At 37.0% G+C, this 17,035-nt stretch overlaps 1 protein-coding gene across 6 annotated transcripts in view; it reads right to left on the bottom strand.

The window, feature by feature from the left end:
* PRKG1 (protein kinase cGMP-dependent 1) overlaps positions 1–17,035 on the bottom strand; it is a 1,362,786-nt gene that overhangs the window by 311,913 nt on the left and 1,033,838 nt on the right. For all 6 annotated transcript variants that reach the window (XM_039327748.1, XM_039327751.1, XM_039327747.1 and 3 more), the window contains one exon: positions 11,814–11,908. In XM_039327748.1, coding sequence (XP_039183682.1) covers positions 11,814–11,908 — 95 coding nt within the window. The remainder of the gene's footprint in view (positions 1–11,813; positions 11,909–17,035) is intronic.

Below are 17,035 nucleotides of genomic sequence, written 5' to 3' on the forward strand. Positions count from 1 at the left end.
TAAGAATGTCATCCAAGTAAACAAGGACCCCCTTAAACAGGTGCTCCCTTAGAACGTCATTGATTAATTGCATAAAGACTGCAGGGCCCCCTTGTAATCCAAATGGCAAGACTTTGAATTGATAGCACCCCATGGGGCAGTTAAATGCAATCTTCCATTCGTCCTCTTCCTTAATTCTCATGCGATAGTAAGCTTCCCTTAGGTCTAGTTTAGAAAAAAATTTCCCTTTTGATAGGTGTGACAGCATGTCTTTCATGAAGGGTAGAGGGTATAGGTTGCTTTCACTGATTGTATTCAGGGCCCTATAATCCACACATAACCGTAAAGAGCCATCCTTCTTCTCTCTAAAAAGGACCAGGGCAGCCACTTTAGGCTTGGCTGGCTCAATGAAACCTCTCTCTAGGTTTTTTTGAATGAATCTTTCCATTTCCTCCTTCTCCTTTGGGCTCATGGAGTATAATCTGGGCTTCGGGAGTTTTGCCCCAGGTTTGAATTCAATGGTACAGTCTGTGGGTCGGTGGGGGGGGGGAGCTCATTCGCCCTCTCCTCACTGAAAACTTCAGCAAGGTCTCTATATTCCCCTGGTATTTCTGTTAATCTTTTTTCCTCTCCTATGGATGCTTTTTCTATTCTTGATTCTGGTAGCCTCCCTTGGGGTTTTAAGTCCATAGGGTCCCCCTTTGGGAATTTGATTTCTATCGTTCTCCAATTTACCCAGGGGTTCCATTTTTTCAACCATTCCATCCCTAGAATCATTGGGCATTCCATGCCTGGGGTCACCACAAACGTTATGTCCTCTTCATGTTTGCCCAGGGAGAGGTGTATTGGTAGAGTGGCTAAGGTAGCTGGCACCCCCCCTGCTATGGATCCATCTAACTGGCCAATGAGATTGGTTGTTCCAGTCTCTTTGATGGGATGCCCAGATTACGCACTAGTGTTGGGCTAATGAGGCAGCGGGTGCAGCCAGAATCTATTAAGCCTTTCACCTTCACAGCTTCCAGCAGGGGGGGGATTAATATAGTCACTGTCTTGAGGATGGGTGTGATGTGTCCACTTACCAGGGGTTCGCCCTCCGAGCTGTCATCTGAGGCATCCACCGGCCCTGTGGTGTAGGCTGGAGTTCTTTCCCCTTGGTGAGCAAAAGTGGGGGGTTTCACAATTTCCATCATTCTCATGGCAGTTTCTTTTGGCTTAGCTGTAGACTTTCCGGATTTGTTGATTGGGGATCTGTCTGGGTTGTGCTGGGGGGCTTTGGAGCGGCATTCTACAGCTCGATGCCCTTCTCTTCTGCACTTGAAACACCCCATTTGCTTCTTGGCTGTAGCCGATGATTTCACCGGTTCATGTGTCAGTTCAGGCGCGGGGCGGTTCCATTGTTTTCCTCGGCGGTGTCTCTTCAATATGTCGATCTCTGCTTCCTCTGCCAAGATGTACCATTCCTCAAGTTGGTATGGGTCCCCTCAGGGCAGGCAAGCGTCTTATAGATAATAATTTACTCCGTCTTTGAAATGGCTAAGGAGGATGTCTTCTGGCCAGTTCAGTTTGCTGGCAATGGCCCGGAATTCTTGTCTATATTCAGCCACCGGGCGTTTGCCTTGCCTCATCGTTTTTATCCTTTCACGGGCTTTGCGATCAGCCAGGGGGTCTTCAAATCGTCTTCTCAGAGAGGATATGAAACGGTTGAAGTTACTGAGTTCTGGGGCATTGGAGTCATGCAAGTTCACCACCTAATCTGCAGTCAGTCCATCCAGGGCAGATTGCATGATCTGGATGCGGGCTTTGTCGCTGGGAATGTCCTGCCCGTATTCCTCCATGTAGCTGAGGACTTGGGTTAGGAAAAACCCCAAGAGTGTTGGCTCCCCTTTGAATTTCACCTCCAATGGCGGACGTCTTGGAATGGATCGGTGCCTCCATTGTTGGTGGTAGTGTCTTCCGTCCAGATTGCCATCTGTGGTCTGGTAGGGGGTGGGGACTACTGGATCAGCAGATGTCCCCGGGGTTGCAGGTTCCACGTCCCCCTCGGTGTCTCTCCCTTTGCGGTTCCAGGAGCTGGGGCAGCCATTGGGCTCAGGATTCTCCTCTCTTAGGGAGCTGAGAGTTCTCTTCATCAGGTCAATAGCTTTCTCTAGAATCCAGTCTGAGTACTTTGCCCAGCTTTCTCCCTCTTCACTTGCGTGCAGGGATTTCTCCATCTCCTGCTTCCATTCTGGTTGCTTGGTCCCCTGTCTCAGGGTCACCTTTCTTGATTCCTTTCCCTACTCACTTTTCTTTCCAACGCCCATTGACCAGCGAGGCTTGTGGTCCCATGTCTCCACCACCTCTTCTCCTGAGGAATGTGATCTCTCGGAATCCAACATCTGGCAAGGTTCCAATTTGGTCAGCAGCTCTTTTTCCAGGGAGTTTTCCCCCTTTCTTGCTCCATTGTCTGACATTGTAATTTTTTGCAAAATCCCCCGGAAAGGGTCTCCCTTCCAGGTGGATTAATTTTACAAGTCCTGTCTAATGTAAGGACCCACCCCACTTTGCATCTTAAGAAGACAGAACTCTTGGAATAATTCTTCCAACAGGAATCCTTTATTAAGAGAAAATGGTTGCAGGCATTCTAGACAGGACTTGGGGTTCAAGCTCTCCCATTCGAGGTTTTAAGGGGTCCCCCAGTTGTCCCACCCAATCACCCCCTCTTCCAGTGACAGTTTCAGGCATCACAATCCCACCCCTTTTTTCCTTTCTGCCGGCTGGATGGAGACTCCAGATAAACTACATGAAAGGTAAATAGCCTCCTTTGTTATGATGAGGCCTTTTGGTGCTATCCACATTCAAACCCTTTGAAGTTGTACCGAAGGAAGTGAGGGCCATAAAGCCCCTTTGTTCACCCCCCTCTCTTTCTTTATGACAGAATCCAGAGAGGGCAGAAATGGGGTTTTCTATAATTGATAACTGGAGATGAAGTATAATTGGATTCTGACACACAGTTACAATTCTTGGTACTATTGCTGTATACAAAGTTAGATATAACTTTGTTATATTTTTACCAATATTATACAAATGACTATAATATCAATTCATAAATCAATATCCTGTTTTTCACATTCTTATTAAGGTTTAATTTCCCAACAATGTTTGAAATATCTTTGTCAGTTATGATTTTCTCAATATTAATTACATTTATATAGCTAAAAGTTTTATTCATACCAGCCATCCTCTTATTTTCATATTTCCCATATCAAAAAAGTAAAAAGTATGCTATTTTAATTCTAAATCATATATTTCATTATAAAAGTTTAATTATATCTAAGGGTCATCTATTCTTTTAATCATATTCAAACAAATATGTAAACATGTAATGCCTCCTCTAATAGGTCAAGTCTTCTGTTTTTTAAATCTAACTCTCACTTTCTTTCTTTGCCAAGTAGCTTTCCAAGCCAAGGCAATTAAATCACTCAGGAATGTTCCTTCTATTTTTGTAAAAGTTGCTTGGCATGAGAAAGACAATTTAAGTAGGGTATTTGGGAGGGGGGGGAATTCCGTCCATTTATATTCCTTAAGCAACTCCCACTTTCCTTCTCCTTCAATTTCTTTTTTCATTTTTTGTCTCCCAAGTTGTGACATTTCCCCTAACAGTTCTATATTCCATTTTTAAAAATCTTCATCAGGTTTGTTTTGTAGACCTAAGGGATAAAGCATCTTTTCTATTTTTGTTGTTATGGTTAAGTCTTGCAGTATTTTATATGTATATGGTAGTTTATATTTCCCTTCTTTTATCTCTTCCATCTCTAGGTCCATTTCCTCTGCTTCATTTCTGATTTCTAGTTTATTTGTTCATACTTTGTAGTCGTAGTCTGGGAATTTTGTAGTTGCAGATTTAGTTTGGAGATTTGCTCATTTATATTATCTAAATTATTTTTAGTCCCATTATGGTTTCTTTTTGTGTCCTCTTTGTGTGCAACAATTGTTTGATGAATTAGTTATAGCATAGAGTATATTTCCTTCTGAAAGGTGTTTATTTTTTTCTTGAGGCATCATTCTTGGAGATTCTCTAGTATCACCAATCTTAATAAGAGTAGAACAAAGTTTCATCTAGTTTTCTGGTCTTTATGTGTAGCCTTTATAATCCAATAGGTTCTAGAATATGAGTCCAGTCCTAAAAGCAATATTTTGTAGTACTCTTTTGTCTTAGGTGTCCAAGAATTGTCAGTCAGGCAAGGTTGTAATCCACAATGTTCAAAGTGCTCAAAAGTCTCTCCCAGCAAGATGTAGTCAAAATTCAATTTTTTCTTTCTCTCCCAATAGTTTTTGAGATAAAAAGTCCAAGCTCAGTAAGTGTTTATAGTCCAAGAAGGGTGATAAGTATGCCAAAATATTTTCCTTTATTGCCAGCTGTTCTCCATTAAGCTAGGAAGCTAGTTGTAGTGCTATACTCAAATCCACCACTAGATGTCATTCAAAATCCATTTTCTACTCTTAAGACAAAGGATTGATTTCTTGTATTTTACCTCAATGTGTTTTTTTAAAGAGAAAATCTTAACAATTATATCAGTTCTCAAATTTATCAAAGCTGTAGCTTTATGTTACTTCCATATCAGTGTTATATATTTCTGTCCCCATAAAAGAAATTGAAATGCCTCTTCAGTTCACGTTCAAAGGTTTTAGCTTCTTGGGAGCCTTTCCCAGGAAATTCAGTCGTAAAATAGTAAAGAAAGGATCAATGTTCTCACTCAGTTTCAAATATGTAGTTTATGAGGCTAATTAGTGCTTTTTGTCTTTGGCTGTCAGCAGCTAATGGCTGGCAACAGGAATGTAGCCAGTCTTTCCCCGGCTGGTTTAGAGGGCTTTCCTCAGATCAAGCGGAAAGACCACTGTCTCTCTGTGATCAACGAGGCACCCCTTCTTCTTCATTGCCTCTTCGGGGCGACTTTAGGCCCTTTTAGGGTCCCCAGCGGGGTGAAATCATGTGTGGAAGGCAGAGCCCTGCCTTCCTGCGTCCATTTCGCCACAATGCAAAACCAGAAGTCAGTCTGGGTGATTTTCTTGTAGCAGCTTATTAGTGGCTCACTGTTTCTTCAGCTTCTTTGCAGAGACCGCATTTGTTCTGATTGGGTGGAGGTGTGTTCTGAATGGTTAGGGGCTTGGCTGTGCTCTGATTGGCTGGGGGAGTGTTCTGTTTGGTTGTGCTCAGGTTAGTCTGAGTTGCAGAGGGGTTTAAGATTTTGGGGTTAGGGAGTCGTTTGTCAATAAGAGGAACCAACATCTTCCCTGGTCCAACACCTTAAAGCCACAGGACACGAAATTGACTTTAAAAATACCAGAACCATTGCCAAAAGCGAACATTTTAATAACAGAATAATCAGAGAAGCCATCGAGATAGAAAAACGCCCACACAGCATGAACAAGCGAGATGATACCTCCCGCCTACCAGCCATTTGGAAACCTGCCCTTATTGACAAACGACTCCCTAACCCCAAAATCTTAAACCCCTCTGCAACTCAGACTAACCTGAGCACAACCAAACAGAACACTCCCCCAGCCAATCAGAGCACAGCCAAGCCCCTAACCATTCAGAACACACCTCCACCCAATCAGAACACAGCCAAGCTCCCATCCAATCAGTTCATACCCTCACTGGCAGTTAAAAGGAAGAAACAGCTAAAACCACACATTGCTGCTCAAAGCAAGAAGCTAAAAACACCAGCCTGAAGATGACGAATGTAGACACATACATACATACATACATACATACATACATACATACATACATTGCTTACTGGTGTACACCGCTTAGAGAGTGCTTGCACTTAAAGCGGTATATAAGTCTCATAAATAAATAAATAAATAAATAAAGGTATTGAGGTCTGATAAATTCAGTATTAACTGATATCAAGGGAATCCTATAGGTATTGCTCCAAGGGCTCCAATCAATAACAATTATTCATTGATGGTTGGTCTCACTGTCATCCAAATGTTTAGACTGGATTTGGAACTTTTATTGAGTTAGCAAGTTCTTCCCAAAGATCTGGGATAGGCAGATAGTAAGCTGTTCCGAGTAAAGGATATTGTCACAGGATATAAGCTGTTCTGAGTAAAGTTGCTTTTTGCAATTGATTCATTGATTATTATTATTTGTTGTTACTATAAAGATGGTATTAAAAGAACTATTATTGCTTGGTATGCATATATAATCCCATGATCATGTGCTGCCCTGGTTTTGTATTTTTTTCTGGACTGGAGCCAAGAAATCAATTTCCAGACATCAGAGAATACAAATCATGATGTTTCTGTTGGAAGCTTTCCAATTCTGTCATAAATGCTGAATTCATACTTGGGTTACATGTAGCTAAGTACAAAACATATGCATATTGTACTATGTAATGAAGAGTATGCTTCTACCTTGCATTAGCTCTGCTGCTTAAAAATATAAGAATCCTGTTCCAAAAGTGGATTATAGATGCAAAGCATATATTTTAGAATGAAAAAAAAATGCATGTAAGTACTCTTCATATCAGTTGCAAAAAAGGAAATTTTGTATACTCCCATATCTATACCTGAATATGCAAATTTTTGTTGGGTGTTCAGCAGCTTTAACTTTAACTACACCACATCCATCTCCAATTAAAAATTAGAATATAACAAACCTAAGGAAAGCATTTCAATTCTAGGTGAAGAAGCCTTATTTAGTTCTGGGGAATCTCTTCCCCATGGACTTGTTTCTTACTGCACAAATATTCTGAGAAAGACAGCATTGAATAGACATCTCCATGTTAAGAATGTCTGACTTATGGACAACTCCTACACATGAATGGACTGCCTATTACTAAAAATGTTGGATGGCATTTTCCTTCCTCGAGTTGACAATCACTGAAGCTGTACAGTGTTTTCATGAACCGCTGAAAACAGGCTGTTTTTTAAAAAGACATTGTGTGCCTTCAGCGATTCATAAAAAATTCTGCAGCTTCAGCAGTTTCAACATGAATATAATTCCTACACAAATTTTGTTTTATATTAGTAACATATTTAACTCCTTAATATTAGGACACATTGTGAATAACAAGATACGTTTACATTTAAACTGTTTACGTGCCTATTTCATAAAACCACGAAGACATCGGTGATCCGAGCATGAGCTCCTGTTTTCAGGGTCTCCCACTACAGGTGGCACAGAAACCCATAACCACAGTACCACTAAACTATACCACTACAATGAGCTTTATGCGAGGCTTCCTTTGGTAACAATTCAGAAAATATAAAATTAGTATTAAGTGCAGCAGTCCAGATGTTGGGGGATGATACTTGCTATAATCATATATCTATGATTCACTGATTACCAAGAGGCTATCCAATTTCAGACACAGTAGGTCTACATGGCTTGGCTCCTAAGTTTCTAAGGACTTACCTCTTCCATCTGTATGCATTTGATGATATCAGTTGATGATATTTCACATCCTGGGTATTTGTGGGAGGATAGAGTGGCAATGTGTGTGTGTGTGTGTCCTCATGATTGTTTCAATCTGTGGAATAACTTCTCCCATGACCTCAGATTGGGACCTTCCTTGATGGTTTTCTGAAAGGTTTTCAATGTTTGGGACATTGGGGCACATTTGGGGGATAGTTGCTATTAAATAAGGAGGCACCTTTTGCTGTTATTTCATCCTTACATTTAATCTATTTTTATTATTATTTGAGGAATATTTTGTTTTTGTTTCCTATACAGGTAGTCCTCAACTTACAACAGTTCAAAGTTACAGCGGCACTGGAAAAAATGACTTATGATCATTTTTCACACTTACAACCATTGCAACATCCCCATGGTCATGTGTTCAAAATTTAGATTCTTGGCAACTGACTCCTATTTATGATGGTTGCAGTACAGTGCTTCTGTGACCTTCCGACAAGCAGAGTCAAGGGGAAACCAGATTTCACTCACAATATTATGTGAAGCTGACATTAGGAAGGGTTTTAAATGCATACTTTTAGATGGTTTATGCCTAAAATTCATGCTGTCTATGGAACATATAATTCCTTAAAGATAGGAAATATAACAGGATGCTCTACACAGACCCTTTAAAACGGTTATTTATTAACCTTGGTGCTGCCATATTTTATTTTAATATTAGAGCCAACAAAAGCCGAATCTCCAGTGGACTAAAATGTATCTGCTTTGTACACAGAATTCCATGCATACAATATTCCTCATTCAATTAAAGGTACAGATGTGAAACTTATATACTGTATTGATGTAAACAGAATTCTGGTAGCTAAAATTATGATGTTCATAAAATGAGGAAACTAAGTCTATAGCTGTGGTTCTCTTCCAAACGAGACTAGCAATCCTACAAGGAACATTTATAGCATGATGATCTTACATAGCTGAAGCCTCGTTACTTAAATTACTTTGAATTACCATCTAATTAGTTAAATCATACTCATGAAGATTCAGTGAAGATTTTGCTTCTGGGTGCAATTCACCTTTAAAGCCCAGCATGGCATGGGTCTAGGCTACCTGAGGAACTGTTTCACCCCAATGGGGCTGACCTGTCCTACCCATGCCAGCAGAGAGGGCATACTTCAGATCCCACCAGCCAAGGAATTTTGATTGACAGGTCTAGGAGAAGAGCTTTCTCTGTCATGGCTCCTGCCCTCTGGAACATCTTACTCCCTGAGGTGAGATTGTCTCTCACCTTCCTGATGTTTCATAAGAGCCTTAAGACCTGGCTCTACCAGATGGTTTGGCAACCCAATGGGAGAGCTTCATACCGAAGGTGGTTGACTAATTAAAACTTAATCCTTCCTCACTCACTGTGCCCCCAGCTCACTCATTTCCAGTCTTGTGTCAATGATTTTATTTATTAATGATTTTATCTGCTCTGTTCCATAATTGTTGATTTTAATGTTTTTAATGCTTTTAATTTTTATGCTTTTATGTATTTATGCTGTAAGCCGTCCAGAGTCATGGGATACAAGATGGGTGGAAAATCAATTTTGTAAATAAATAAATTAATAAACAAATGAACAAACTTGTGCACTGTACAAGGCTTTTACCTATGTCATGAATAAATTCCCACATCAGAATTCTCATCTTTATAGTTTTGTAAATCAACATTCGTTTGATCAACCATGTAAATATTCACTATCATGGCTGGAGGACTTGTTCAATATAAGAATGAATGGATATATCAATACCTAAAATGCCAGTCTTTGAAATTTACCGGTGGAAAAATAATTTTTCCAGCAACAGCTTATCCAGAAACCTTAATGACCAGAATATTTCATTGATATATTGTTATATCTCAGCAATTTAACCATTATTGGTAAAAAAAAAATCAAGTCTTATACAAGCATTACAAATTTTGCTAGGAACTTGAGCTCTGTTGGAGCTCAACAATACATTTTCATTTGAATGTTGATGAAAAAAAATCCAGAGTTTCACCTGAGTTCTCATACATGAATTATTTTTGAACTGAGTATATACAATGTTGTATATGCATTTGGAAAAGAATTTATTTAAACTAAACAAGAACGACGACTGAAAAGTTGACTAAAAATTAGGATAGAAATGAGCTCTGTGGAAGAAACCGCTTAGCAATTCTTTGATAAAATAATGTTTGGCATATTCTTACAAGATATCACAACCTCTTAAGTTAAGGAAGAACAGTCTTCTAAAAGATGAATACTTAGCAGAAGCACTAAGATATACAGTTTGAGTAGTAAAATGTTTTCTGAGGATATGTGTTAAATATTTCAGAGAATACATTAATGGAGTGGTACAATGAAATATTCAGGATGGATGACACTAATGCATAATCTTCAAAGAGGGATGTCTGAGGAACTTAATAACCATTAATAACTGATTTGACATTCATAAAGAAATAATACTTTATGCTTATTCTAATTTTCCTAAGTGATTGCCAACAGCTGAAAATTGTAAAGATTTTTTTGACTCAAGTTTGACTTCTGATAAATTACAGTTAATCCTGGATTTACAACAGTTCACTTAGTGATTGCTTGAAGTTACAACGACACTGGAAAAAAGTAACTTATGACCATTTTTCACACTTATGACTGTTGCAGCATCCCCATGGTCATATGATTTACATTCGGATGCTTAACAACTGATTCATATTTATGATGGTTGCAGTGTCCTAGGGTCATGCAATCCTCTTTTACAACCTTCTAACAAGCAAAGTCAATGGGGAAACCAGATTCACTAAACAACCGTGTTACTAATTTAACAACTGCAATGATTCACTTAATAAATGTGGCAAGAAAAGTAGTAAAATGGGGCAAAACTCTTTTAACAAATTTCTCATTTAGCAACATAAATTTTTGGATTCAAGTTGAGGACTACCTGTACATGTTGGTTTCTTGACAAAAATGCAGAAATATTATGCCACAATTTTCTGGTGTGTGTGTGTGTGTGTGTGTTTGTGTGTGATGCTACTTGTTTACAACCCAGACTACTCCCAAGCCCAGTCTACTCCACTTTTGTAATGATTTCTCATGTAAATAGTAGATGTGATCAAAGTCAGAAAAAAATAGAGCAGAACATGAAAACAATGGACAATGTGAATGCACAATACAGCATTTAACTCTAAAAAAAACTTTTTGTGTCTGTTTTTTAAGGACTTAAACATAATATGGAATATGTCTTCTTCTTGAATTAATGAATTTGTGCCAGATTAGTCTACTTCCTTACTACTTTCAATCTTAAAGTAACTTTATAATAATATGGTATTTTTTATTGAAAAGTTTTATAAAAATTACAGTATAAACCCCAAAACCCACCCATCCTAACCCCCCCTGCCTCCCCCACTTCCCAGAGCTGAGTACAGGGTTACAAATATAATAATCAAACTCTAACTAACATTAACCAACTATATAAATAACCAAGTCCATAATGCGCTTTAACTCCCCTTTAAGATAGGTATAAACAAATTAAAAATAAACATAATAATATAAACAAGTCGATATTATTAAACAATACAATATCCAAATTGTTAAACAATACTAATACTAAAAATAATAAAACTAATAAAAATTCAACTATAATAAACTATTAATAATAATAATACTCTAAAATTTACTCATAAACTAAATGGAACTTTTTAGTCCCATATTTATTCTGAATATAATCTATCCATCTTCTCCAGACTGAAATGTATCTTTCTTATGAATGATCCTTCAAGTAAGCAGAAATTTTCGCCATTTCTGCTAAATTTGACACTTTAAGTGTCCATTCTTCTATAGTAGGCAAATAATCCTTCTTCCAATATTGCCCTACCAATAACCTTGCAGCTGTTATCAAATTCAACATCAAATTAATTTCTTTAGCATCACAATCTACAATAACACCCAATAAAAATAATTGTGGAGTAAACTTTATCTTTCTCTTAAAAATCTTTTGAATGTTCCACCAAATCTTAATCCAAAAAGCTTTTATATTTCTACAAGTCCACCAGATATGAAAATAAGAAGCATCCAAGCTACCACATCTCCAACATTTTAGCTGTAAATTGGGATACATACAAGACAACTTTTTAGGATCCAGATGCCATGTATAAAACATTTTGTAAAAATTTTCTCTTAAATTTTGGGCCTGGGTAAATTTTACATTTCTAACCCAAATTACCTCCCATATATCCAATGGAATCGGTTCTTGAATATTTTGGGCCCATTTTACCATACAATCTTTAACTAAATCCATTTCCGAATCCAATTCTATTAAAAATAATATGGTATTGATGCTACATTTTTTTCATGTTTTCAAAATACATAATTTACCTATCAGTTACAACAAACCTAAATTGTGCATTAATACTTACCCCTGGAGTGCTTTTTCTCCAAACCAATCTCCTTTTCCTAGAGTACGAAGAAATATAGGCTCTTCCCCAGGTGAATCTTCACGAGTGACATTTACCTAATTAGATGGTAATACCAAGTAAGTTAGTAAGTCAGTGTATCTCTCTCTCTCTCTCTCTCTCTCTCTCTCTCTCTCTCTCTCTCATACAGAATCTCAAGCACACAGAATATTAATAATAATAAGAAGAAATAACCATTTTCCAGCCTCAAGTGGATTAATAATTTACACTGGATTAATAACTTACACTGCAGAATAGCTTCTGGAAACATCACTGAGGTATATTAGAAAAGCATTTAGAGCATGTAGGGGAAATCCCAGATTTAAACAGTTGTTATCTTCCGAAGACTTTAGGGTTCAATATTTGAATACCTACAGCTATTGAAAATACTAAAAACATCTTTTGATGTAAAACATGATCCAGGGATATTAATACAAGATTATTTGCATATAATTAGCTTAAGAAACTACCTGAGTTCTTCTGATCTCATCAACTCCCAAAGAAATTAGAAATTGATTTTGAATGGAACTGAGAGTCCTGCCCTTATTTTGGTAGCTCTTTATTTATTTCCAGAATATAATCAGCTCCAGTCAATTCTCTAAGATGTGCAGGAAAGATCAGCTTTGAGGATGGGAAAAGCTTTTCCCCCAATCAGCAGAACTTCCTAAAATTTAATTTCACTTTCACAGGGGCAGTTTTAAAGGTTTCTGCACATTTTGTTAGCCAAATAAAATTGGTTGTTGCAACTTTCCATGATCCCTGACCAACAAAGCATAACTGTAAGATATCTGTCTGCCATACAAGTCAGAAATTCTATACCCATTGAGAATTTAAATTAAAGTTTTAAATATTTAAGAACTGGTATCAACCAGTAATTTCTTCTCTGAGAAGAATTTATCTTCAGAAGAACTTCACTGAGGTCTTCTACAGTTTAATAAAGCTGGATGGAACTTTCTTCTTCATAATAATAGAAATACTTAGCATAAAGTGCAGGATATCACTGAATTAAGAATTGTCCTACTCATGTGAAAGAATATTATGAGCTCATCTAATATTATGAGCTCGTCTAATATCTAATATTCAGATATTTAAGTAATAGAGATGATGAGTTTGTGTACCTCTTGTTACATCTAGATTGCTTGAGACAAACCATTGTTTTATAAGTAGGTTATTAGTAAGAAGGCTAAGTGTTATTGGGATCAAATATGCTTTAAATCTGAGAATTCTTAAAATAAATGTATAATTGAAACCAGAGGTTCATTTTTAGGTTTGATGGATTACCAGTTGGAGGAAAAAACATGGAATTTGTTTTTGCATATGATAACTACAGAACTACAACATATAGATTTTTGTATGCCCAAAGATGGAATGACTTACAGATTCCCACAATGGAAGAATGGATGATGATGTTATTGGAACCAGATAAATGGCAAAGTTAACTATTCTGATTAAAGAAAAGTTTTTTTCTAGCTTTGGGTCTATGTGGAAACTACTTATTGACTTTTTGACAGAATTTTTTGACAGAATCTTAAAGAAATGCTACATTAATTTGGAATTGGACAATTGGAATTGTTTACGATTATAGAAATACTGTGTATTATTGAATTTTAGATAAAAAGGTTAATGTATTTAAACCTATACAAATATTGAAGTAAATTAATATTTTTCTATTTCTTTTCTTTTATCCTATTCCTTTTGCACCTTCACCTTTCTTTTTTCTTCATAATTGATTTTCTTCTTTTTTATATTTTATCTTTTGTAGAAATTTTAATAAAGTACATTTTAAAAAGATAAGCCATTGTTTATCTGTCAGCAATTCAATGCCAAAGTAAAATATTTACAATCACATAAATGCCATCTACAATCTAACTATTCTTTTCTGAATAGATTTTGTATAGGGATACAAAATGGGAAGGCCAAATTAAGCATATTGCCAAGATGTTTGCATTAACTGCTGGATATTTGTGTATTAAAATATCTGTTCTGATAGATTGTTTGAATTGCATTTATAAAATTTTTCCCCAAGGCCATTTCCACCAGCTCTGGAACATAAATTGCCAGTTTAGGTTGTCAAAAGCTTTTTACACTTCAAGAAATATGTTGGAATATTCATGAGCAGGAAGAGTCATGTGGTAACTCAGTCAGCCAATGTGAAGAAAGTGCTACTGAGTCTGTGCAAAAGAGTATTGAGTTAGGAGCTGGATTTCCAGTCTCTGGTTTGTCTCTATATCTCTCTGTAAGAAGTCTTCATTTCTGCTATGTTGCTGTAAAGAAGAATGTATGGTATTGTAAATATTTTGATATAAATATAAAGAAGTTATTTTGAATCAGCTAAATGCAGTCAACTGTGAGAGCTTCTGATTTATTTTTCACCAATAGAGAAATTAAAATTCTCTAAAAGGTTATGGGCCCAGAGCTTACTAAGGACTGCATTGTAATTTAAAGCTGGAAGAAATTGCCTGTGTTTAGAAAGTATAAGAACAAGGCAGAATTAGCAGAATGGCTGCAATGGAATTTAAGGAAAGCTATGTGCCTCGTTTAGGCAAGAAGAATTACATTGTGTGGGCTGCTAAAATGGAATGTTTGCTCAAAGCAAAAGAGCTGTGGTATATTGTAGAAAATCCACCACAAGTGTTTGCAGCTGCTGATCAGTCATGATCAAGCAATGGCTTATCTCATCTTGAATTTAGATGATGAACAATTTCTAAATGTTGCAAATTTAAAGACTGAAAAGGAGATTTGGTTGAAGTTGAGAGCTGTGCACATGAATGTTTCTATATGCAATATAGTGCAATTATCAAGAAAACTTTACAGGGCCTGTTTGCAACCAGGTGAATCTGTGGAACAGCATTTAAATAAAATGCAAAGTTTATTTTGGGACTTAGAACAACGTGGGATTAAATTTCCTGACTCCCAGAAGGTTTTATTGGTGTTGAACAGTTTAGATCAGTGGTTCTCAACCTGTGGGTCAGGACCCCATTTGGGATTGAACGACCATTTCATGATCGTTCATGAATAGAGTCTTTCTTGAATAGAGTCTAATTCTATTGGCTTTCAAAAGCCAATAGGAATTGTCCAGGCTGTCTCTGCTCTGCTGAGCCCACCAAAAGTCCCATTCTGCAAACGGTGCTACAAGTTGTCTGCAGCGAAGGTGAGCTGTCTGGAAGCTTCCACCCCTCCCTGCTGAGCAACTACTAAAAATGTAAGTAAAAGAGGGCCAGGGGTGGGAGGTGGGAGGCTGGCGGGTGCAGGGAGGGTTGCTGGCGCGCATGGGGCCCGGCGTGTGCCTTACCTCCCTTGGGCTGGGCTGGCCAAAGGATGCATCACAAGTCAAAGAATTTGCTGATAAATTAGGAAAGAAATTTGAATTAAAGAATTTGGGAGAAATAAAAAATTATCTTGGTGTAGAGATACAGAAAAATGAAAAAGGTGGTTATATTCTCAGTCAAAGGAGAAAAATTGAGCAGTTATTGGAGAAATATAATATGAAAGATTGCAATACTGCTCCCATACCCATGAGTGAGGATTTTTATAATAGTTTAAGTGTGGACAAAGGTGAAACCTGTGATCAAGAGATATATCACCTGGCAATAGAGAGTTTGTTATATCTATCACAGTGGTCGAGACCAGACATAGCTTGCACAGTAAGCATTTTGAGTCGTTTTACTGCTGCACCTGCAAAGTTACATTGGATGGCTGTAAAAAGGGTTCTCAGATATTTAAAGGGAACTATAAATTTGGGTCTTCAAATACAGATTACTGAGGAATTGAAATTAAAGTGTTATGTCAATAGTGACTATGCAAATGACATAAACACAAGGAAATCAAATTCTGGGATTATAATATTGTTTGGAGGGACTCTGATTGGATGGAAGTCCAGAAAACAAACAATTGTTGCTATTTCAACAGTTTATTGCTTTATCTGAATTGTGTTCTGAAGTAACATGGTATGTACAGTTGTTGCAAGATTTAAATATTAATGTAAAAGAATCTGTAAAGGTATTTGAAGACAATGTTGCCTGTATAAAAATGGCAACTGGTGACAGGGTGAAGAACAGAAGTAAACATGTAGACATTAAGTATTGTAATGTCAGGGAAGCTGTAAAAGAAAAATTGATTAGTTTACATTATTGTTCTTCTGAGGATAATTTGGCAGACATGATGACTAAACCATTGGGTAATGTTCACTATGGAAAATGTATTAAGTCAATAGGTCTGATGTCTCTTCCTGTCACGAAGGAAGGAGTGTTGGAATATTCATGAGCAGGAAGAGTCATGTGGTAACTCAGTCAGCCAATGTGAAGAAAGTGCTATTGAGTCTGTGCAAAAGAGTATTGAGTTAGGAGCTGGATTTCCAGTCTCTGGTTTGTCTCTGTATCTCTCTGTAAGAAGTCTTCATTTCTGCTATGTTGCTGTAAAGAAGAATGTATGGTATTGTAAATATTTTGATATAAATATAAAGAAGTTATTTTGAATCAGCTAAATGATTTATTTTTCACCAATAGAGAAATTAAAATTCTCTAACAAAATATTAATGCCATCTGTTTCCCTGGGTGGTTTTCAATAGTACTCTAAAACATCCAAAATAATTCTTAAGTTATTTTTATCTGTCTTTTAGGTAGAAAGCCATTTTGATCTGTGTGTATAAATTCAGTCAAGAATTTCTTAATTCTTTCTGCCATTATCAAAGCAAAAAATTTTATAATCCACATTTAATAGCGATATTGGTCTATAGTTTTTTATTTGTGTAAGGTCAGTGTCTTCTTTAGGTATTAAGGTAATATTGGCTTCAATCTATGACTTTGGTATTTTAGCCTCCAAAAGTATTTCATTACATAGCTCTTTCAAAGTTGGGCTTAATACATCTTGTAATGCTATATAAAATTCTGCGGGAAGTCCATATGGACCCGGAGTCTTATCTTTTGTTTTGTCTTTTTATAGCTTAAGTAATCTTCATCACTGATACTTTTCCATTTAATATAGTCTGTTTGCTAAAATGTTATTGGGGGATAACCCCAATGTTGACCCCCAACCCTGTCCTAATCCCAATCCTGACCCTAACCCTACTTTAAATCTTAATCCCCATCCCGATCCTGTTTTATCCCCAACCCTATAAAACTCAATAAAATCTTTTTTTAAAAAAAAATCTGTTCTGGCCTAGTAATAGGTGAAATCTCTTCAGCCTC

This window comes from Crotalus tigris, unplaced genomic scaffold, assembly GCF_016545835.1.
Source record: "Crotalus tigris isolate CLP2741 ecotype Arizona unplaced genomic scaffold, ASM1654583v1 scf7180000024366.3429058, whole genome shotgun sequence".
NCBI classification, from domain to species: Eukaryota; Metazoa; Chordata; class Lepidosauria; order Squamata; family Viperidae; genus Crotalus; species Crotalus tigris.